Here is a 25,181-nt window from a genome sequence, read left to right as displayed (position 1 = left end):
TTCTTGTAACCACAGCTCAAGATCTGTCGTTCCAATCACACAACTGTGTGATGCCGTTTGTGAATGTTCGTTGGAACTGTGGTTTCGGGAAACACACCCCTGATATCCTGTGGCTTTAGTTCATATCTGTCAGCTTTTTTGAGCTCATTTATGTGATTTTCTCCTCAAATGTAGAGTATTTTAAAATGTTCTCTTGCAGCACTATGGACCAGCAAAACATAACATCTTAAGTTTTATATGTTTTATGTAATGTTTTACTATGTTAGATGTTGTAAAATAGAAAACATTACATAACAGCAAAACGTCTTATCTTTTATGTTGTTATTTATGTTATGTTATTTGTTTTCTAAAATAAAAACAACATATAACATGACTTTTGTTGTTATATGTAATGTTTTGCTGTTTTATGATATTCTTATAACATAAAAAACAACAAAAAAGCATAACAACATACAGTAACATGTTACAGTATATTTTGCTTTATGGTGTTTTATAACAAAAAAAAAAACAACAACAGCAAAATGTAAAAACAACATAACATGAAATACATAACAACAAAACATAACATCTTAAGTTTTATGTTATGCTATGTTTTTATGTGATGTTTTATTATTATATGTCATAAAATATAAAACATATCAGCAAAACATGTTATCTTTTGTTATGTTATTTTTATGTTGTTATCTAAAATATAAAAAAACATGACAACATGTCATATATAATAACATAAAAAGTTACAATATATTTTACTGTTTTGTTTTATATTGTTTTATAACAAAACATAACAGCAAAATATAAAACAACATAAAATCAAATGTTTTATGTAAAATATATGTTGTAAAATATAAAACATAACATAACAAAAGATAACGTTTTGCTGTTATATCATTGTTCATGTTGTTTTCTAAAATAATAAATAACAGGACATGTTTTGCTATGTTTTATGATATTTTTATAACAAAAATCATAACACACGTTACAGTAAATTTTGCTGTTATGTTTTGTTGTTTTATAATAAAAAACATAACAGCAAAATATAAATATAAATCTATATAAATACAAATCAGCAAAATAAAAAAAATATAAACCTTACGTTTCACATTGTAAAATACAAAACAACATAACAGCAAAACATGTTATCTTTAGTTGCATTATTTTTTATGATATGTTTTATGTTGTTTTCTAAATTATAAACATAACATGACATGTTTTGTTGTCATATGTAATGCTTTGCTATGGTTTATAATATTTTTATAACATAAAACATAACAAAAAACAACACAACATAACATGTTAAGGTATCCTTTGCTATGCTTTATATTGTTTTATAACAACACAAAAATAGGACATAACATAAAAACAATGTTATGTTATGTTATCTTTTGTTTTTTGTTGTTTTATAACAACATATGTTTGTTCAGATAAGAGACTCAGTTCATGTCTTAGTTCATGTCTGTCTGCTTTGAGCTCATTTATGTTATTTGCTCCTCAAACATAGAGCATTTCAAATGTTCTCTTGCAGGAAAGTGGACCAAAAATATAAGTTTTATGTTGTATTATGTTTTATGTAATGTTTTGCTGTAACGTTTTATGTTGTAAAATATAAAACACAACAGCAAAACAACATGTTATGTCATACATCACACTAGAAAAAGAAGGTAAGGTTGAGCACATTGCATTATAGGCTACAGTATTTAGGCCATTCAGGTGTCACCTGACCAAATGCGCTACATTATTGCATACTCAAATGTAACATTTCTAAATTCCTCAAATTCTAATGAAGTTCATTCTGCCTCCAGATCATTAGAACTTCAGCCAAAGAACCAGCAGAAACATGAAGTACCGTATGAAAGATACTCAACCATGACGGTAATTATTAGATACTCTGTTGCCAGACCATCTGAATTCACCCGCCCAGCACTCTGGGTCAAACGCAACACTCAGATAACCTCTAACCAGTCTGTCCAGCGGGGTGATTGGACCCTTGAGGTGCGTTGAGACATCGACCCATTTGCCAAAAAACAGGCCAGAGATCACAAACAGCACAGCTTTAACTAGTGAGTCAGCACAGGGGCGTTTCTAGAAGTTTGATCATCACTGGGGCACAGACCTTAAAATATATTTATACAGTACATACACATTTGTATTGGTTCAACAAAAGTCTCTGAGGAGGAACTGTAATTCAGAACTTCACCAGATAAAGATAGTTATCTTCTCACTTGGGCGGAAACTCTAAGACGGTTAACCAATAACCACAGTTTACAATAATAATATTTTTAGCACTCATTGCTCACATTTATAAATAGGGATGTTTGATTAGAAAACAGAACTGACACTAAATTCAACATTTTATAATATCTTTATAATAATAATTATTATTATAAAGTGTTGAAAAGTTGATATAATATAAACCTGATTGAAATTGGACAATCACAATAATGGTGTATATATACACTGATCAGGCATAACATTATGAGCACTGACAGGTGAAGTGAATAACACTGATCATCTCTTCATCACGGCACCTGTTAGTGGGTGGATATATTAGGCAGCAAGTGAACATTTTGTCCTTAAAGTTGATGCGTTAGAAGCAGGAAAAAAGGGCAAGCGTAAGGATTTGAGCGATTTTGACAAGGGCCAAATTGTGATGGCTAGACGACTGGGTCAGAGCATCTCCAAATCTGCAGCTCTTGTGGGGTGTTCCCGGTCTGCAGTGGTCAGTATCTATCAAAAGTGCTCCAAGGAAGGAACAGTGGTGAACCGGCGACAGGGTCATGGGCGGACAAGGCTCATTGATGCATGTGGGGAGCGAAGGCTGGCCCGTGTGGTCCGATCCAACAGACGAGCTACTGTAGCTCAAATTGCTCAAGAAGTTAATGCTGGTTCTGATAGAAAGGTGTCAGAATACACAGTGCATCAGTTTGTTGCGTATGGAGCTGCATAGACACAGACCAGTCAGGGTGCCCATGCTGACCCCTGTCCACCACCGAAAGCGCCAACAGTGGACACGTGAGCATCAGAACTGGACCACGGAGCAATGGAAGAAGGTGGCCTGGTCTGATGAATCACGTTTTCTTTTACATCACGTGGATGGCCGGGTGCGTGTGCGTCGCTTACCTGGGGAACACATGACACCAGGATCACTATGGGAAGAAGGCAAGCTGGCGGAGGCAGTGTGATGCTTTGGGCAATGTTCTGCTGGGAAACCTTGAGTCCTGCCATCCATGTGGATGTTACTTTGACACGTACCACCTACCTAAGCGTTGTTGCAGACCATGTACACCCTTTCATGGAAACAGTATTCCCTAGTGGCTGTGGCCTCTTTCAGCAGGATAATGCTCCTTGCCACAAAGCAGAACTGTTTCAGGAATGGTTTGAGGAGCACAACAACGAGTTTGAGGTGTTGACTTGGCCTCCAAATTCCCCCGATCTCAATCCAATCGAGCATCTGTGGGATGTGCTGAACAAACAAGTCCGATCCATGGAGGCTCCACCTCACAACTTACAGGACTTGAAGGATCTGCTGCTAACATCTTGGTGTCAGATACCATAGCACACCTTCAGGGGTCTAGAGGAGTCCATGCCTCGACGGGTCACCGCTGTTTTGGCAGCAAAAGGGGGACCAACACAACATTAGGAAGGTGGTCATAATGTTATGCCTGATCGGTGTGTGTGTATATATATATATATAAACTCTATAGTGACCGCTGATTTCATAGCTGTGCTAGTTTCACTCCATACACAATAAAAATCATTTTCACTCTATATAATGTTTGTTTTTGACTTAAGGAAATTAAATTGTTACAGTGAATTTAATAGAACACATTCATAAATGTTCAGATAAGACTAAATGACCTGTCATAAACCTCACAGAACGACCCATAATGCCTCAGTGTGAATGAATCACTTTTTACTGAATGTTCTGATTTACCATTCATGGGTTTTTCCAATGGCAGATACTGAGATCAAGAGAGCTGCTGATATATACTAACCCTTCTGTTGATTGGCCAAGCGAGCACAGTTATAGGCTGATAATCTCAAAATGGTTGATATATCGGCCTACCTCAATTAAATGTTGTGTCCAATGATAATGCCACACAATCTAAACAGACTGTTACTGCATTCAACATCTAAACCACATTTAATTTACTAACCTGTCAGCAAAATACATTATGAATCTCAATAGCACAATGGGTTTCTTCCCTATTAAAACCACTGAAACTCACACACACACGCGAGGCTGGACTGAATGACCCCCCACACACACCCCACAGATCACATGACCATCAGCTCACACTCATTCCTGAAATCAACTGGGGCAACTTTTTTTTTTTCTTCACTTCTTTTCTCATGTAAAAATCCAGCAGCCACCAGCCAAGACCTCTAGAAAAAATGCTTAAGTATTTGTCTAGAACAATGACGCGTTTATACTAATCTAAGCTTCACCGCTATTTAACACTCTTTCAATGGCCAAAAGTGTATTTTAATTATATGTCAAACTCCAGATTGCTTGTATGGTGCCAGCAGGGAAAAACATGCTGAATGCATATTATAAATGCAACTAACCATACAGTTGTGCATAGTTAGTAAAGTAACCGGAAAACACTTCAGATATGTTTTAGTGCTTATGTCAATAAAAGCTACACCACTAAGTACAATGTTTGTTCTTAACAGACGGATGTGGAGAACAAGCCGTTGATTTTCTCCTCCTCGGGCCTGTACTTTCATCTGTAGTTTATGGATTGTGTTTGACTATCTGTAGAACTTAAGGAATGAGGTCAGACACAAACCAGAGTCAGACACACTGACGGCCACAGCCACAAACTGAGTGAGCGTACTACTAGTTGCCCAAAAATTCTTCATAATATCTTAGTGTGACAATAAATGCAGTGCTTTTCTAACCGAGAATAACCATCACCGTAAGATTTTTTAAAAATGTTTTTGAAAGAATCCTTTGAAACTTTTTGACATAAAGAGTTCTTTAAAATTGAGTTTAGAACCCTAGAGTTCAATATAGAGCCACACTGAAACTTTTTGGCGTAAAGTGTTCTTTAAAATTGAGTCGAGAACCCTAGAGTTCTATATAGAACCACACTGAACCTTTTTGGCGTAAAGAGTTCTTTAAAATTGAGTCTAGAACCCTAGAGTTCTATATAGAACCACACTGAAACTTTTTGGCGTAAAGGGCTCTTTAAAATTGAGTCGAGAACCTTAGAGTACAATATAGAGCCACACTGAACCTTTTTGGCGTAAAGAGTTCTTTAAAATTGAGTCTAGAACCCTAGAGTTCTATATAGAACCACACTGAAACTTTTTGGCGTAAAGGGCTCTTTAAAATTGAGTCGAGAACCTTAGAGTACAATATAGAGCCACACTGAACCTTTTTGGCGTAAAGAGTTCTTTAAAATTGAGTCTAGAACCCTAGAGTTCTATATAGAACCACACTGAACCTTTTTTCCCCAAGAGTGTTACTGTCACTTTTGATCAATTTAATGTCCTTGCTAAATAAAATAATAAATTTTTTTACAAAAAAAATCCCAAACTTTTGAACAGTATCTGATCTATTATTGTGGCATCATCCATTTCACATTCATCTGCCGCTAAACGGCACGTAAAAACAAAAAACAAAACAAATCATGAAACAGAATTTAAAAGTGTCCAGTACGAACCGTGTGGACAATCAGACACATCTTAGATGGGCAGCATGTGTGTGATTTCCTCTTCCGAACATCTGCTGAACATGACAGCACATGAAAGCAGAGGTTTATCTGAGGAGTTTGATGTCTCGGATATAATCAACAGACGCCTCTAAACATGGGCGGCTCAAACCGTCTCCATGCCCGGAGCGTCCGACCACTTCAATCAGGACGACCCGCGCAACATTATTCTCAGCTGTGGGCTGAACCTAAGACAGTAAATTGCTACTCTGGTGAAAGAACTTTAACTTAAACTAAAATCAGAATTTGCTTGTAGTTTTAGTGCTGCACTGAAAGAAAAATAGGAGTAGAAACAACTTTCACTCAGAAATCACTAAATAATTGCAAATAACACATGAAAAAAAGTTCCCCATAAGGTCAAAATGTACTGGTATTACTATCTATGTGAGGACATATCATCCCCCCCACCACCCCACACACACACACACACACACACTCACCACTGTGATCAATTTCAGAAAACGCACACAATGTGTTTCCTGTTCCTGCAGCACGATGACATTTACATACAAACAGAGCATTGCGATCTGCTGTTAAAGCTCAAGTCAGTCAGAACGCATTTGAATGGTTGATTTAACACTAACATTATGTGCAAAAAGAATACGATTTCAATATGAAAATGAACAGAATAAGAAGTCAATATGAGCGGTTTATGTTCCTGATGACTTCACAAACTCCTGCTGATCTTCTGCAGATCGTTCTCTACTTTGTCTGACAAACGATCATGTGATGTGATTTCTGCAGACGCCACATTTATACGAAGCTCTAAGAGGATGAAAAATCGTAGCACGTGGACGCAGCTGCTGAATGTGGTGAAGACAGAAACACAGAGCACATGTTACACGTCACTCTCTGATAACACAGAATGAGTCTCTGAGCCCATGCTCGACTGACAGCTTGAACACATTCAAGCTTGTTTCCCGCCACAGAAACTGCACTCATACTTGAGTGCACAAATGCTGGGTTGTTTGAACACATGTTTGAGTCATATATGGACAAACCTAACTGGTGGTTTCCATTTTTTAATTACATTTTAAACCCAACGGTTAGGTTTGCCCATATTTTACCCAGACATGCACATTAAAAAAAGTGATTGTAATATAGTATAGTAATTTTTAAACAATAGTTGGGTTAAATAAAACCGCCCAGCATGTTGGGCAAACATTTAACCCAACCACTGGGTTAAAACAACCCAATCGCTGGGTTTGTTCATTTTCAACCCAACTTGGGTTGTTTTTAACCCAGCATTTTTTAGAGTGTGGGGTTTGTGAGTTGATGAAATGGTATTAATTTAATTAAAATTAAAATAAATAAATAAAAACTAAAAACAATCAATATAAATCACTAAAAATGAAATAATAAAAATAAAAATTAATAATTAAAAAAATAAACAATCAATGCAAAACACTTACTAAAAATTAAATAAATCAAAAATTAAAATAAATAAATCAAAAATTAAAATAATCAGTAAAAAAACTTACTAAAAATTGAAATTAATATAAATTAAAAAATAAAAATAATCAATAAAAACACTTATTAAAAATAAATAAATCATAAAAATGTAAAATTAAAATAAAACAAAATTATGAATAAAAAAATATTATAAATATTATACAAATGTAAAATATACAATATTAATTCACTGTCATCAAGCAGCAATAAAATCTAAACTTCACACAAAGTAAGACACAAGCTCTAATAAACTCGAGATGAATTGAGATGACTCTTACCCTCTTCAGCTTGTTGTGGATCAAGTTCTGGAAAACACCGGACCAAAACAGGCCGATTCCCGTGACCAGGAGAAGAGCGCCGAGGATTCCAGACGTGAACATGCAACAGGAGCCTTTCCTCATGGTGCAGGTGTAAATAAAGCTGAGGCTGATGGAGCTGAAAGTCTGATTCCACTGCTACCGCAGCTGCACGTGTGTGTGAGTTTCTCCTCCTAAACACACACACACACTCACACACAGGGTTGAAAGTTCAGCACTTGCAGCAGATTTGCATGAGATAATAAATCAGCTGCTGTGTGTTCACTGTGACTGGCTTCTGTAATAGTATTTGCTCCAGAAGCTCTTCAGAGGAGTAAACGCGATCCAGCGGGCGGCTCAGTATTTGAATGAATGAGTGCAGTGTGGAAGGGAAAACGTCACCGAGAGTGGGAGGGGACTGAGAGAGAGAGAGAGAGAGAGAGAGAGCGCGAGAGTAGGAGGGTTGTGTGTTTGGATTCTTATGCATGGATCAAGGTGACCGACTGTTTTAGTGCTTCAGCCAGATTTAACTGGACCTTCTGTTGTGTGTAAATTCACAACTCACATTCAGATCACATTTCACCACTAAAATCAAAAACAAACTTTAAAAAGATGTTTTGCAAATAATGTTTGTGATTATTTTTCTTATAAACACAAAAAACAGCTCTGCATTTCTCTGGCTTACTTCCTAATCTGCCATTGTGTATGATGAATATTGTTTGGCACTTTGACAAATTGCATAAATGTACAAAATACAAACCAAATGCAATGAAAACAAAGGATATAACAAATGCGACGTACATAAATTATATTTTGCATGAAGAAAATTAAACAGGTTTTAGAAACATTATGACATCATTGTGACATTGTTTATAAAAACATAATTAATTCTGATTAATGAATTTTATTTATTGAAATTAGCATAAATTAATGGCAGCACAACAAATACTACCATAATGTGTAAGTTCTTTACAATTAAAATGATTTTTAAATTTGAATAAAATGAAAACTAAAAGACTTTCAAATCATATGAGCCAATATTTTGTTCACAATAGAACACAGATAGCAACTAATTAAGTTAATTGATATCAGGTCTGTAACATGATTAGCTATAAAAGTGATGTCTTAGAAAGGCAGATTCTCTCAGAAGTAAAGATGGGCAGAGCTGTGAGAGAGTGCGTAAAAAGATTGTGGCCCTCAGACGACACTGCATCACTCATCGGCATGATTGTGTCAATCACATTACTAAATAGACCCAGGAATACTTCCAGAAACCATTGTCTGTAAACACAATCCGCCGTGCCATCTGCAGATGCCAACTAAAGCTCTATCATGCAAAAAGGAAGCCATATGTGAACATGGTCCAGAAGCGCCGTCGTGTCCTGTGGGCCAAGGCTCATTTAAAATGGACTGTTTCAAAGTGGAAAAGTGTTCTATGGTCAGACGAGTCCAAATTTGACATTCTTATTGGAAATCACGGACGCCGTATCCTCCGGGCTAAAGAGGAGGGAGACCTTCCAGCGTGTTATCAGCATCTACCAGCATCTCTGATGGTATGGGGGTGCATACGTGCATACGGTATGGGCAGCTTGCATGTTTTGGAAGGCACTATGAATGCTGAAAGGTATATAAAGGTTTTAGAGCAACATATGCTCCCCTCCAGACGATGTCTATTTCAGGGAAGGCCTTGTGTATTTCAGCAGGACAATGCAAAACCACATACTGCAGCTATTACAACAGCATGGCTTCGTCGTAGAAGAGTCCAGGTGCTGAATTGGCCTGCCTGCAGTCCAGATCTTTCACCTATAGAGAAAAATACGTCAAAGACGACCACAAACTCTTCAGCAGCTGGAAACCTATATCAGGCAAGATGGGACCAAATTTCAACACCAAAACTCCAGAAACTCATAACCTCGATGCCCAGACGTCTTCAAACTGTTTTGAAAAGAAGAGGAGATGCTACACCATGGTAAACATGCCCGCGTCCCAAATATTTTGAGACCTGTGGCAGGCATCAAATTTGAAATGAGCTCATTTTGTGCATAAAATTGTAAAATTTCTCAGTTTAAACATTTGTTATGTTATCTATGTTCTATTGTTATATATATATATAAAAACCATGAGAAAGAGATTTTGGGGGTAAAATGTGTTTAATTGTCATGAAAATAATGTCACAATATAAAATGGTACTAAAACAGGTTTCATTTTCTTTTTGACTTTGAGGTGAAACGTTGATTTTTGATATGTTTCATGACTTGTGTTAAAGAACTTGATGCTATTGATGCATTTGTGGGAAAATGTGCAGTATTGTGCAATGCATTTTCCTGTTTCCTTTAACAGGGTGTGTAATGCAAAAATCTTTAAATGTTTGAAGAAATACTCAAGACACACTTGTAAAGAAACCGTTTTCCACACGGAGCTGTTTAATGAAACATCCAGCGAGACAAAACAGCTGCAAACTTCATAAACAAATCTTGTGCAAGTCAAGGACTCTCTCTCTCTCTCTCAGTGATCAGAACTTCTACGGTTCTCATTTTTCGTGACCTCTGTGGCACTTCATGGTCTTTATTAAGAAATATGGGAACTTTGTTCCATGTCATGGCGAATGCCAGAGGAAGTATGTGACCTATATGTGTCATATAGGCTGAAGAAGAAAGATCCACCCTGACCTCCCTACACCGGACACATGCAGGGCTCAGTGGAAAACATCTGTGGATCCAGGCGTGGACGGACCGCTTTTAGAGAGAGAGCGAGGAGGAGTGGAACATGTTTGCGAAAGAACCGCATGTGGAGGTCAGTGAGCACAAAGTCACGAGAGTTAAAGGGTCAAACGCCTGCAGATATTAAAGAGGACCTGGTACGCCCTTATACATAGTCTTAAGTGTGTTTTGGGCTCTACTAGAACAGGTTTTCATGCTTGAATGTTGATTATTGTCCTCATATTCTCCATTGTTCAGCTCCTCTCTTCCCAGTCTGTCAGTAACGCTCTGTTTAGTTCCTGTCTCTATGAAGCCCCTCCTTCTGAAAAGCACAATGTGCTCTGACTGGTCGGCTGGAGCAGTGTGTTGTGATCGGTCGAGCGCTTTGAGCGAGTTTGGGAAATGTCCCGCCCCTTAGCATAACCGCCAGTTTCAAAACTCAACCAGGCCCCGCCCCATTTATTCTGCGTATGAATTATTTAAATGAGGAATATTGCAACGGAAGAAAAATCAAGACTACAGTGGAGGCGTTTCAGGGAGTTCAGAAAGTTTCTACAGCGCTTTATACAGATTGTTTCCAAGAAGCTTCGCAGAAATTAACAGGAAAATTAATGTTAATTTAAATTCAATTAGTGTTCAAATAGTGTCATTATTCAGATAAATTCAGTTCATCTGATAGTGTAATAATAATTACTGAATATTAATTGTCTTTTTTGAAGTATCATGTACTGTAAATACCATGGTACACGGTTAAGTTCTGTACCATACCTTATGATATACCACAGTACTTATTTGTAAAACATTATTCAGATATTTTCTGATTTTTGCAGTCCAAAATAACTGAATTTGCTGTGACTTTTCTCAAAAACTGAGTGACATTTGCAGCATTTTTCTATTATTTTGCAATGAAAACACACCAATAATCATCATACATTTATGTAATTAGTATTAGTGACTGTACGAGCCATTTGCAAAGACCCGCCCCCTTTAGTTACTGTTGCTACGTCTGACAAGCCATGCCGCTCTCACACCACACATCACGTTCTCACGCAGTGAAAAATACATCGCGGAGCAAAGAGGACACTGAATGACAAGACAGAGAAGGTTACTTTTGATATGAAACAAAATTTTGTCATTTTTAAAGAAATTAATGTGTTGTGACAGATCGCTTTAGCGTCCTAGTTCAAGCGGCTCGTTGAACCGATCATCTTTTCCTACTAGTTCATTTATAGCATCAAATAAACATGAATGAACATCAGAAGGAATGTTGTTTCAATCGCAGAAAGATGTCAGTACACACCATTTTTCAAGTTCAAGTCCACCGACGTTAATTTTCTAACTCCCGGCTGCTTTCTCGGACAAAATGGCGGATTCGGCGTTCTGATTGGTTAGATCGCCTGTCAATCAAACTCACGGCGAAGGGTCAATTAGCAGTAAATATTTTTGTGCATAATGTGGTCAATACAGGTGCGCAGTTTGTTATATAGGCATACATTTGTTATATAATAATGTGTTTGCACTCAGAATTATGGATTTTAATTAGCTAATATTGTTTTTGGCCAAAAATATATAAAAATATTTGCATTAATTCTTGTGACTAATTCTGGAGGGACTGAATATTATTGAACCCCATTTATCAAGATCTTTCAGAATTTTTCCTAGTGAGGAAAATAAAAATGAATACAAAGAATATGACAATTAAATAATGCAAACATTTTATTTTTGCGTAAAGAAAATGAAACCTGTTTTAGGATCAATTAAGTCAATTAAGGTCAAGTTGGCATTTCAGGACAGCTGTGTGTGAGTCAGAACTCTCACTTCATGTTCTGTGAGTACAGAAGTCCTGTGTGTAAGAAGTGATAGGTCAGATCAAAGGTCACACCATGTGTTTGTCCTTTCACCTGAATTCTCTGGGATCATGTGATGCAGCGTCCAAAAGAATGGAGTACTTCCTCTTCACAGGTGATTAGAGTCAGACATTCCACAACAGCAGGGAACTGTTACTGCGGTTACCTCTGGCCTTCATACAGCCCATAATCACACGACTCACCTCTCAGTGCAGGGCTGAAGAAACGTGATCATCAGGTTTCAGATGTCTGACGCCTCCTGCTGGTGGACATGAGCGACACGTCACAGCGCCAGGAGAACATCAAGAGATTTTTGGGTTACTACACTAAAAGAAAAAGAAAAGACATAGTAATTTCTTGTAAAATATACTCCAATAATCTTTTTACAGTGTATACTGTGTTTTTCCATTAATAACAGCAAGTTAAGAATCCTCACAAACCTGATCAAATCAGATTTACATGAGGAGGAGGATCAAAAAGCTCATTTAGAGCTTCAGTGGTGTGGATGGAGTTGGAGGTGTTTGTATTCTGTTCACTTTGTGTGGAAGCCACAGACATCTTTTATTCAAACAATCCAGCGCTGTCGTCAAGGGGATGAACAGGAATGTCCCAGGTCCTGTGACGAGGGGCCCCAGTAAGGTCCTTTACAGTACAGTCTGATTACTGGGCACAGGAGGGGGTCTCATAATAATGAGCTCTCGGTCCTGGGAATTAAAGTGATGACTCCAAAACAACCAATGAGTTCTTCAGTATATATATATATATATATATATATATATATATATATATATATATATACATAACTCAATATTTACTAGTTATTTATTTTTATATTACAGGACAAACATGTAAATGAAGGTGGGTTTTTTTAGTATGAAATTCTCAATGATTCTCTGATTTTTAATACGTCAGCAAAAATTAAAGGCAGAACAACAGATAAAACAAGATATATAAATACTTTAAATTAAGTTATAAATGAATTCATATTATTATTACTTAATACAAGTATTATTGATAAATAATATTAATTTATAATAATATTAATATTAAATATAATCTAATTTTATATAATTTATTAAAAAATAATAAAAAAAAATGCACAAATTATACACAAAATAAATATATTTAAAATTTTATAAAATTTGCAAAAAAATACTCAAATTAATATACTAATAAAGTAATGCAAAAATAACTCATTCTGATTACTGTAATGTGGAATATATAAAGTTTGTATAAGAAAAGTTTGTAATAATTAAGAGTTCTGCTCACCAGCTGAATTTATTTGATCAAAAATACAGTAAAAACAGTAAAATATTATTACAATTTAAAATAAGTGTTTTCTATATATGTTAAAATGTCATTTATTCCTGTGATCAAAGCTGAATTTTCAGCATCATTACTCCAGTCTTCAGTGTCACATGATCCTTCAGAAATCATTGTAATATTTTTTAAATAATATATAATTTTATTTTCACATTAAATGGGATCCAAAGTGTGTTGTGATCGAACCGCTTAAGTAAAAACACATGTGATCATATTTGCAGTATAAACAGTAATATGCTCTGACTCGTCCCGTGAAGCTCCGCCCACTCCCCTTACATTCACTCACTTTGAAGGTGAAAATCAGAGTTTGATCAAAGGAGCACAAGGTCCTGGAGCAGAAATGTCTCCTGTTAATAGCATTGGAAGTTGAGGAGGATGGAGGCCTCTAGATCAGATCCTCCATTGTGTTTCTTTCAGGAGGGGACGCGTCTGTTTGATTCACACATGACCGTGAAACAACAATAGACATTTAGGGGCCCAGATGAGATACATGAAACAAACAGAGGCCCGTGTGTTCAAGTCATTTATAGGACTAACCAGTCTTTCTAAAGAAGTGAGGAGTTTTCCAGGACAGGAATGTCTCTATACCCACAATCCCAGACGATAAACACACAAACACACTCACTAGGGCTTCTGGGGGGTCCAACGTTTCTGGGGGTTAATTTTGGGAAGCACTTCCCGGTATTCAGAAAAACAATGATGGGAATGTCTGGGTAGTATGTAAAGACAAAGATGTATATATATATATATATACAGTGCTGTAGTGAACACAGAAAAACATGAGCTCACGCTTATTCTGGACTCCTTTAAACTAGTTCTAACAACAACACGTTCTAAGAACGTTTTGCTAACGTTCTTATTAAAGTTATGAAAACATTATTTTATTTTTGGTTATTTGACCGTTAAGGGAACACTGAATGTATCATTATTCAAACATGGGAACATTACTTTTGAATGTTCTAAAACAAGTAGTAACATTTAAAAAACGTTAGAGGAACATCCAACCAAAGGTTTCAGGAAAAAAAAATTGTTCCATGAATGATGTACAAACCCGATTCCAAAAAAGTTGGGACACTGTACAAATTGTGAATAAAAAAGGAATGCAATGATGTGGAAGTTTCAAATTTCAATATTTTATTCAGAATACAACATAGATGACATATCAAATGTTTAAACTGAGAAAATGTATCATTTTAAGGGAAAAATAAGTTGATTTTAAATTTAATGGCATCAACACATCTCAAAAAAGTTGGGACAAGGCCATGTTTACCACTGTGTGGCATCACCTCTTCTTTTTATAACAGTCTGCAAACGTTTGGGGACTGAGGAGACAAGTTGCTCAAGTTTAGGAATAGGAAAGTTGTCCCATTCTTGTCTCATACAGGCTTCTAGTTGCTCAACTGTCTTAGGTCTTCTTTGTCGCATCTTCCTCTTTATGATGCGCCAAATGTTTTCTATGGGTGAAAGATCAGGACTGCAGGCTGGCCATTTCAGTACCTGGATCCTTCTTCTACGCAGCCATGATGTTGTAATTGATGCAGTATGTGGTCTGGCATTGTCATGTTGGAAAATGCAAGGTCTTCCCTGAAAGAGACGATGTCTGGATGGGAGCATATGTTGTTCTAGAACTTGGATATACCTTTCAGCATTGATGGTGCCTTTCCAGATGTGTAAGCTGCCCATGCCACACGCACTCATGCAACCTCATACCATCAGAGATCCAGGCTTCTGAACTGAGCGCTGATAACAACTTGCGTTGTCCTTGTCCTCTTTAGTCCGGATGACGTGGCGTCCTAGTTTTCCAAAAAGAACTTCAAATTTTGATTCGTCTGACCACAGAACAGTTTTCCACTTTGCCACAGTCCATTTTAAATGAGCCTTGGCCCAGAGAAAACGCCTGCGCTTCTGGATCATGTTTAGATATGGCTTCTTTTTTGACCTATAGAGTTTTAGCCGGCAACGGCGAATGGCACGGTGGATTGTGTTCACCGACAATGTTTTCTGGAAGTATTCCTGAGCCCATGTTGTGATTTCCATTACAGTAGCATTCCTGTATGTGATGCAGTGCCGTCTAAGGGCCCGAAGATCACGGGCATCCAGTATGGTTTTCCGGCCTTCACCCTTACGCACAGAGATTGTTCCAGATTCTCTGAATCTTTGGATGATATTATGCACTGTAGATGATGATAACTTCAAACTCTTTGCAATGTTTCTCTGAGAAACTCCTTTCTGATATTGCTCCACTATTTTTTGCCGCAGCATTGGGGGAATTGGTGATCCTCTGCCCTTCTTGACTTCTGAGAGACACTGCCACTCTGAGAGGCTCTTTTTACACCCAATCATGTTGCCAATTGACCTAATAAGTTGCAAATTGGTCCTCCAGCTGTTCCTTATATGTACATTTAACTTTTCTGGCCTCTTATTGCTACCTGTCCCAACTTTTTTGGAATGTGTAGCTCTCATGAAATCCAAAATGAGCCAATATTTGGCATGACATTTCAAAATGTCTCACTTTCAACATTTGATATGTTATCTATATTCTATTGTGAATAAAATATAAGTTTATGAGATTTGTAAATTATTGCATTCCTTTTTTATTCACAATTTGTACAGTGTCCCAACTTTTTTGGAATCGGGTTTGTATAAATAATGTTTTTGTGCTAATGTTTTGAGAACATTATTAAAGACCAGAAAACTTTAAACGAACATTCTATTAATGTTACTGGATGAACAACAATAATTCTCAATATCACTGTATAACGAATTAATAACTCGAAATAATGAATGAATCAATTAATATCGAACACTGTAAGTATATCCAACCCTACCTGGATATACTCATGTTAAGCGTTATACTATATAGTAAATCTCAACTGCTTAATCATTAAATCGTTGAAAGCTACATATTAAAATTTGGATATATAGTAGTGTACATCCTACTTTTCCTGTGTACATACACTCATGTAAAGCGATATAGCCTACTATATAGAAAATCTTGGTTGCATGATTGTTTATACTGTCACAAAAATGTAAACTGAATTATCACACACCTCTATATATAAAGTTGGATAGGCCTATATACACTATATTGCCAAAAGTTTTGGGACGCCTGCCTTTACGTGCACATGAACTTTAATGACATCCCATTCTTAATCCGTAGGGTTTAATATGGAGTTGGCCCACCCTTTGCAGCTATAGCAGCTTCAACTCTTCTGGGAAGGCTTTCCACAAGGTTTAGGAGTGTGTTTATGGGAATTTTTGACCATTCTTCTAGAAGCGCATTTGTGAGGTTGGCGAGAAGGCCTGGCTCGCAGTCTCCGCTCTAATTCATCCCAAAGGTGTTCTATCAGGTTGAGGTCAAGCCAGTCAAGTTCCTCCACACCAAACTCGCTCATCCATGTCTTTATGGACCTCGCTTTGTGCACTGGTGCGCAGTCATGTTGGAGCAGGAAGGGGCCATCCCCAAACTGTTCCCACAAAGTTGGGAGCATGAAATTGTCCAAAATGTCTTGGTATGCTGAAGCATTAAGAGTTCCTTTCACTGGAACTAAGGGGCCAAGCCCAACCCCTGAAAAACAACCCCACACCATAATCCCCCCTCCACCAAACTTTACACTTGGCACAATGCAGTCAGGCAAGTACCGTTCTCCTGGCAACCGCCAAACTCAGACTCGTCCATCGGATTGCCAGACAGAGAAGCGTGATTGGTCACTCCAGAGAACACGTCTCCACTGCTCCAGAGTCCAGTGGTGGCGTGCTTTACACCACTGCATCCGACGCTTTGCACTTGGTGATGCAAGGCTTGGATGCAGCTGCTCGGCCATGGAAACCCATTCCATGAAGCTCTCTACACACTGTTCTTGAGCTAATCTGAAGGCCACACGAAGTTTGGAGGTCTGTAGCTATTGACTCTGCAGAAAGTTGGTGACTTCTGCGCACTGTGCACCTCAGCATGCGCTGACCCCGCTCTGTGATTTTACGTGGCCTACCACTTCGTGGCTGAGTTGCTGTTGTTCCCAATTGCTTCCACTTTGTTATGATACCACTAACAGTTGACTGTGGAATATTTAGTAGTGAGGAAATTTCACGAATGGACTTATTGCACAGGTGGCAACCTATCACGGTACCACGCTTGAATTCACTGAGCTCCTGAGAGCGACCCATTCTTTCACAAATGTTTGTAGAAGCAGTCTGCATGCCTAGGTGCTTGATTTTATACACCTGTGGCCATGGAAGTGATTGGAACACCTGAATTCAATGATTTGGATAGCTCTTTAAAGCAGGATGGTTGGCTGTCAATGTTTTATTGTTCATCAGCTGGAAAAAAAAAAATTGCTCTGAAAGTGATTCCAACAATATTGTGGTATGAACTCTGTAATTCTTTTATATTTAGAACAATTTTTATATTTTTATCATTATCGTTATCATCCTTGGTGTGAACGGGCCTTAAGGCATGAAGATATTAAGATATTATAAATATTAACATCATGATTTTATGTACAGCTGCTTTGAAAGAATGTGTATTGTGAAAAGCACTATATAAATAAATTTGACTGTCTGACAGTTTGAATCTGCGTTTCCCCTCGGTGGGAAAGTTTGTGCAGTTTACACATGACACGTATAGCCTTTACCTGAACTCTCTGAGATGTGATGCAGCAGAACAGACCACTTCCTGTTCACGGGTTATCGGAGTCAAAACATCCCAGAACACCAGGAAACCTGTTACCATGGTTACCCACCAGCCCATAATAGCACTGAACTCTCAGTGAAGGGTGTGTCTGGATCAACAGCATCTAAACGACAGACAATACTTCATTAATGACATCACGAATCACGTAAATGTAATAACTTGACATAAGCACTAATACAACATGATTTTGCGCAAAAGGGGCGTTTTGAGCAAATCAAATGAAATAGCCACTGATTCCAGTGAAGAGTCTGACCTTAAACACAGAAATATAATCAGTGTTGTGGGTAACGCATTACAAGTTACATAATCAGATTACTTTTAAAGTAACTTGTAAAGTAATGCATTACTTTTACATTTACAATAAAATATCTGTTACTTTTTTGTTATTACAAAACAAAAGCCCAGGTGAGAAAAAGTAACGCAAAAGTAACGTATCGCATTACTTTCCATATTAAGTAACTAAGTACCGTAATTAGTTACTTTTTTAGGAAGTAACGCATTATTGTAACACATTACTTTCAAACGTGACTTTCCCCAATACTGAATATAATAATAATAAATATTTAGAAGTGAAAAACAGCAAAATCGCACAAGCTCATAATTACTCAGTATCTCTTAGTACAGGTTTAGATCCACAGCTAGTAATACTGGCAGTCCAATTTTTATATGTACATTTGAGTAAAATGTACATATGAAGCTTCGGAGCGTTATGAATCTTTTGTGTCGAATCAGCGGTTCGGAGCGCCAAAGTCACGTGATTTCAGCAGTTTGACACACGATTCGAATCATGATTCGACACAAAAGATTCATAACGCTCCAAAGCTTAATGGATCAGTGTTTTGAAATCGGCCATAACTATGTAAGTCGGTATTTTGTTTTTTTGGCGCACCAAAAATATTCTCGTCGCTTTATAATAATAATATTGAACCACTGTACTCACATGAACTGATTTAAATATGTTTTTAGTACATTAATGGATCTTGAGAGAGGAAATGTCATTGCTGGATATGGAGGCCTCACTGAGCCATCGGATTTCAACAAAAATATCTTAATTTGTGTTCTGAAGATTAACGAAGGTCTTACGGGTGTGGAACAACATGAGGGTGAGTAATAAATCAAATTATTTTCATTTTTGGGTGAAATAACCCTTTAAGTGCATACTTTATTATTTCTAGATTTTAATATCTGTACTCTACATTTTATTTTTATAATAGGAAAATTATAGAAAAAAGCAGCAATCAGTAAGACTTGGTCAGAATCTGTGTGTTGAATGTAAAGACAAAAAGATGCCGTTCTGTTATTTCAGAGGAGGAAAATGCCTGCGGGTATTAATAGAATGTGTGTAAACAACATTTTTTATCATCATAATGAACAGACCCAAGACTACATCAGAAATGGGTCCAACTGCATGAAGGAGGCAGTAAATGAGCTGGAGTAACGCTGCCCTCTGCTGGACAGGTGAAGCAGACGATCAACCTCAGCAGCAAAACGCATATTTTATTGTTAGTTGTGACTTATTATTGGCTCTTGTTTATGTCTTTCATCATGAATCAGTAATGGAGTAAAAGAAAATGAAAATAACTTTTTTTGGCATCTTTTCCACCTCTCCTAAAGGGATAGTTCACCCAAAAATGAAAATTCTGTCATCATTTGGGGGCGAGATCTGCTTGGTTACAAACATTCTTCCAACTATCTTTTTTTGTGTTCAGCAGATCAAAGAAATGTATACAGGTTTGAACTTGAGGGTGAGTAAATGATGACAGAATTTCATTTTTAGGTGAACTATCCCTTTAATTTTGCTATCCACAGAGAATATATATATGACTCTATTAAGATAAGATTTATATGATAAACGTTTGGACTAAATTTACGTTTCTGATGTTCTTAAAAACATTTAATCATTTTGAAAGGCTTCTTAAAAGCTTGAAATTAGTCAAATATAAAGGTAACACTTTACAATAAGATCCCATTAGTTAATACCTTTAACTAACAATGATCAACTTATTTGTTACAGTTCATCAACTGTAAGTTCATATCAGGAAAAAAAAAAAAAATCAATTGTTAGTTCATATCAGCTCAGGTCCATTAAATAATATTAACAGACTATTAACTTTTGATTTTAATAACGTGTTCATAAATGATGCTGACATTAACATCAACTAAGATTAATAAATGCTGTAGATATTGTTCATCTTATTGTAAAGTGTTACTCTGCCATATTAATTACTTTACAAAACTTTAATTTTACTATATTTACTAGCATCCCAGGATTGAGCAGAGGAATCTGGACAATTAAGAAGAAAGTTGAAACATGAGAGGATTCATTTGTGTTGCATCATCATTTTAGACTTTATAGGCCTTGTGTTTTCCTGTAAATGTGGATTCTTCATTGGGGATCCTGTGGGAATTTCAAACAGAGCTCAACTTGGACATTGACCAGGTAAACATGAATACAAGAATCATCTGTGTGACTAACAGGAAACTCAGTCATTTATTTCATTAGTTTGATCTCAGCAGGGCTTGTATTTTAATCTGCTCTTCCACCTCACTCCGTTCGTCTATACCTGATATGATTTGTCATTTGCGGTCGTTTGATAAAAGGTCCCGTTACCCTCGCAGACGTGGAGTCGCCCTAATTTCTGTGGTTAAAGTGTCCGCTGATCATTGATCTCTGATACTGTTATCAGCTGTTAATATAAACAGCGTCCAACTCAATCACTGTCTCACTGGAAAACCTGAACATGATCACAGCAAACCAGCGTCTGCTCGTCCTTCTGCTCGCTCTACTTTTGGCCTTGCAGGTACGTCACTTCACAATCACGCGTTTGACGCCGTAAACTAACTGTGGGGAAGATAACTATGAATAAAATCCTAAATTATAAAGGCAGCATCTAAAATTGTCAACTTTTTATGCACTGAATGTGAAGCTATGGAGCCCTTAAAGGGACATTGTGATGGGAGAAATATTTTTTTACTCATATTTTTGAATCACCATGTCCCTTTAGGGGTTCCGTAGTTTGGAAACGTACGTTTTGGTGTGGTTTTATAGCCCTATTATAGCCCTAGCTTCAATAAAGCGCTGAAAACAAACTTTACCAAAAACGATCATTTAGACAGTGACAAGAGAAGCATTTTTGTAAAGAGTTGAAGTCTTTGCTCAATGAAAAATTGACAGAATGCTTATATTACAACATTTTATTTGTGTAATTTTATACAATTTTCTTTAATTAAATCAAACAAATAATCTACAGATGAATTAAATACCAACTCCACTACTAATCAATAGATAATCAGCTAATCAGTTAATAGCTGTTAGTACAGGGATAGACTGATAAGCATTTCGACCATTATTTTTACCGATATTCATTTGTTTTTCTGTAGTTGGTTTGCAACATTTGGTCTACTCATAAATAATAATGCATAAAATTAAATTGTGTCTTAAAAATAAAGCTTCTTCATTGGCATTGATGATGCCATGAATAACCTTTTCAATCCACAAAAGTGGAAAAATTATTAAAATGTTCTTCACATCTGTCATAAAACACACTATCAGATGCTCTGTAGATGTTAGTTGCAGATGTCACTCTTTCTAAACCGGATCATCTGCATGTGAAAGGTTTCCTCCAGCTGGAAAAACATGGATCTCGTCTCATCAGTTTCCTGTGATTGTACATGAGAACTGAAACAATTGGTTTATTCTGTCTTTTATTTGTACATGTACAGTAACACACAGCGATGAGGATCTGAAGGTTTTGGTAAATCATTGTCAGAAGTTGCACAATGTTACGCAAATGTTTGAGGAGAGACCGACCTTGTCGGCTTTCTAAATTTAGTTGCTCAAAAGTCTAAATTTGTAAATTTGGGGCATGAAAAGGAAGTTGCGCTAGTCTTTTCTTCTCGTATATTCGAGTGAAATGGCTTCTGGAACAAGAACAAATGTAGGGCGGGGCTTTATTTGTCCACGGGGACTTGATTGGATGGTTGTGGCTTGCTATTGGATCTCATGTGAGTGACATGTTGCCCTGCCCTCGTCATCAGAGAAGAGAAGAGATGTCGCTGAAAGAGGGAGGGGAAGTTATTCCGATTCAAGATTATGAGGAACATGAATTTAAAGCAATGATGTGCACAGATAAATCATTTATAATGAACGCCAAGAAAAACCAAAAGAATTGTCCGTTTTGATTTCATGGTGACTTTAACACACGCTCTCTCTCTGTCTGTCTGTAGGTCCAGTCGGCACCCGTAGATACTGACTGGGCAACTGGACTGATCCATCGGGCCAAACGCTCTTTACTATGGCGATGGAACACTCTGAAACCCGTGGGTTCTGGATGCAGAGATCATTACGAGTGTGGAACAAACTACTGCAGGTGAAGCACCAACAGGGCCCAATATTAGTTCATGTTAGTTAATGCATTAAAAATGCATTTAAGTTTGGACAGTGTAAGTTTCTAATGATCTTAAAAACATTTAATCCCTGTGCTTAAAAAATGCTTGAAATTAGTCAAATATAAATGGCAACACTACAATAAAGTCCCATTAGTTAACGTTAGTTAAAGGATTAGTTCACTTCAGAATTAAAATTTCCTGATAATTTACTCACCCCCATGTCATCCAAGATGTTCATGTCTTTCTTTCTTCAGGCGAAAAGAAATTTTTGAGGAAAACAAACCAGGATTTTTCTCCATATAGTGGACTTCACTGGGGTTCAACGGGTTGAAGGTCCAAATGTCAGTTTCAGTGCAGCTTCAAAGAGCTCTACACGATCCCAGACGAGGAATAAGAGTCTTATCTAGAGAAACCATCAAACATTTTCTAAAAAAAAAAAAACATTTATATACTTTTTAACCACAAATGCTCGTCTTGCACTGCTCTGCGATGCGCCACGCATTACGTAATCACATTGGAAAGGTCACGTGTGACGTAGGCGGAAGTACCGATCCAGTGTCTACAAAGCAAACATGCAAAGACTAAGTCAAACGCCCTTTACAAAAAAAAAAAAACAAAGCTTAAACTGTGGTACTTCCACCTACGTCACGTGTGACCTTTCCAACGTGATTACGTAACGCATGCCGCATCGCAGAGCAGTGCATGACGAGCATTTGTGGTTAAAATGTATATACATTTTTTTTTTTTTTTTTTTTTTAGAAAATGACAGATCGTTTCTCTAGATAAGACTCTTATTCCTCGTCTGGGATCATGTAGAGCTCTTTGAAGCTGCACTGAAACTGACATTTGGACCTTCAACCCGTTGAACCCCAGTGAAGTCCACTATATGGAGAAAAATCCTGGAATGTTTTCCTCAAAAATCTTAAAATCATAAACTCTTTTTTTTTTGACTGAAGAATGAAAGACATGAACATCTTGGATGACATGGGGGTCAGTAAATTATCAGGAAATTTAGTTAACGAATAAGAACTTATTGTAAAGTTGCTGTAGTTTAAAGTATTTCTAGGTTTGGCAGACATGATTTTCGTAAACCGTTAAAGTCATTAATCAATGAACAATTGACAGTTTGTTTGTCTCAAACCCTAAGATAGTACTTATTGATGTTTGTTTACCCTCTAGTAAATTATGTCACTTCCTCCTGGAAGAGACAAAAATTATGAGCATCCATTCAAACCAAAGTAGATTTGAAATTCACCTATATTTTCACTTAATTGTGATAAAAGATCGTTATCTTTTAAAAAGGGGCGTTATATTTAGTTAAGAGACAAAAATGATCAAGATTGTGACTAGAAGACACGCGCGCGATTCACCTGAACTAAATCGCGTTTTTCAAACACGTACGGCGCTTCAAAGGAGATCGTCGGTGCTCAGAATCGCAAAATATCGCTACATGATCGTATCGATATCGACACACAGCCCTAATCACAAAAACACTTCACACAGAAACCTGAACCTCAACCTGTACAATGACAGATTAGTTTATCAGAGAAAAGATTAACCGCTGCGTGAATCAGCAACTCCAAAGCAATTGACATTTATTATGCTACACTTAAGCATTAGCGGGATTTTTTTTTCAAGCATTTTATATTTGCTTTTTATGATTGTTATTATATTTTTGTGAGTGTTTAAGTTTAACTCACCAACCTTTTCCTCTCTTTCAGGAAACACACGTGCTCCTTTAATAAAGCTCTACAGGCGTAGCTGAGGCGACGTTATTCTGGCGCCAAATTCAAATCATGGAAAACAAAATGGCTAATATGGACCATCCCTCGATTTCTCAAACATCAGGACCTAAATATCAACATCTAAAAACTGTCAGACCTACACGAATCTCAAGACTGTATTCAGGTGAATCTCTCCTAATGTCCAGGTCATATTAAACTCCAAAATTAAAATAAAATATATATTTAAAATAGAACGTATTTCTTTATTTTGATTTTGGGGTGAAATATGACAAATTCTTGACAGATTCACCCCTTCAAAAACTCAGGAACACGTCAAGAACTCCAGTTTCCTCATCAACCACCATTACCAGAGTTGTTTCAGTTGTGCATATCTTGATAACATGTGAAATATTAACTTTGCATGCTTAGTTTCTGATTCAGATTCAATGAGGCCGATGTTTGATCTGATAAAATACAAACATATATGGCAAAAAAATAATCTGTAGCAAATGTATTTCATTATGAGCTGCAGCTTCCAGAAGAATCAGGACTTTATTTATTTTGTAAATATCAGACATAAATTGAGATGGTGTAACATGCTTTTTTTGTTAAAATGTTTTATTGTTTGTCTCATTATCTTGTTACATTGATAGTGCAATACATTTTTTTTTAAAGAAAAACAGAAACTAAAAATGCTCACATGATGAAATAAATTGATAAAAAAAAAATAATTTTAAAAACTGAATCATTAACATTCCTTTTTTTTAAACCTAAAAAAGCTGTTGTTGTCTTCATCACTGGGTCTTAATTCATAAGCACATTTCACAATATATAATTACTGAGCTTTAATTAATATTTCCACCCAGGGAAAAGTTCTCCCAGTAAACGTCAATCACTGTTGCACGTTTACGGTTGAAGTGAAATTGAAATCAGACCACGGTTTCAGGCATTATCATGTTGTAATATTGTTAACTTCACCAAAAATAAACAACTAGTTACCCTCGTCCCTTTTCAAACCTAAAATACACCATAACCTCCAGCCAC

The 25,181-nt window shown here is 36.8% G+C and overlaps 2 protein-coding genes across 2 annotated transcripts in view; one reads left to right on the top strand and one right to left on the bottom strand.

Annotated features, from left to right (window-relative positions):
• Positions 1-7,827, bottom strand: part of scarb2b (scavenger receptor class B, member 2b) — a 28,150-nt gene extending 20,323 nt beyond the window's left edge. Inside the window, exon 1 of the mRNA XM_051877540.1 lies at positions 7,448-7,827. Coding sequence (XP_051733500.1) covers positions 7,448-7,570 — 123 coding nt within the window. The 5' untranslated portion in view covers positions 7,571-7,827. The remainder of the gene's footprint in view (positions 1-7,447) is intronic.
• A 12,700-nt stretch (positions 7,828-20,527) lies between these two features.
• On the top strand, positions 20,528-24,636 carry LOC127503521 (liver-expressed antimicrobial peptide 2). Its single transcript, XM_051877458.1, has 3 exons — positions 20,528-20,825; positions 22,252-22,394; positions 24,135-24,636. Exons 1-3 carry the CDS (start codon positions 20,766-20,768, stop codon positions 24,172-24,174), a joined length of 243 nt encoding a protein of 80 aa, XP_051733418.1. The 5' UTR covers positions 20,528-20,765; the 3' UTR covers positions 24,175-24,636.
• The last annotated feature ends 545 nt before the right edge of the window (positions 24,637-25,181 follow it).

The sequence above is a fragment of the Ctenopharyngodon idella genome, chromosome 21, assembly GCF_019924925.1.
Source record: "Ctenopharyngodon idella isolate HZGC_01 chromosome 21, HZGC01, whole genome shotgun sequence".
NCBI classification, from domain to species: Eukaryota; Metazoa; Chordata; class Actinopteri; order Cypriniformes; family Xenocyprididae; genus Ctenopharyngodon; species Ctenopharyngodon idella.
This window is presented reverse-complemented; position numbering and strand designations above follow the sequence as displayed.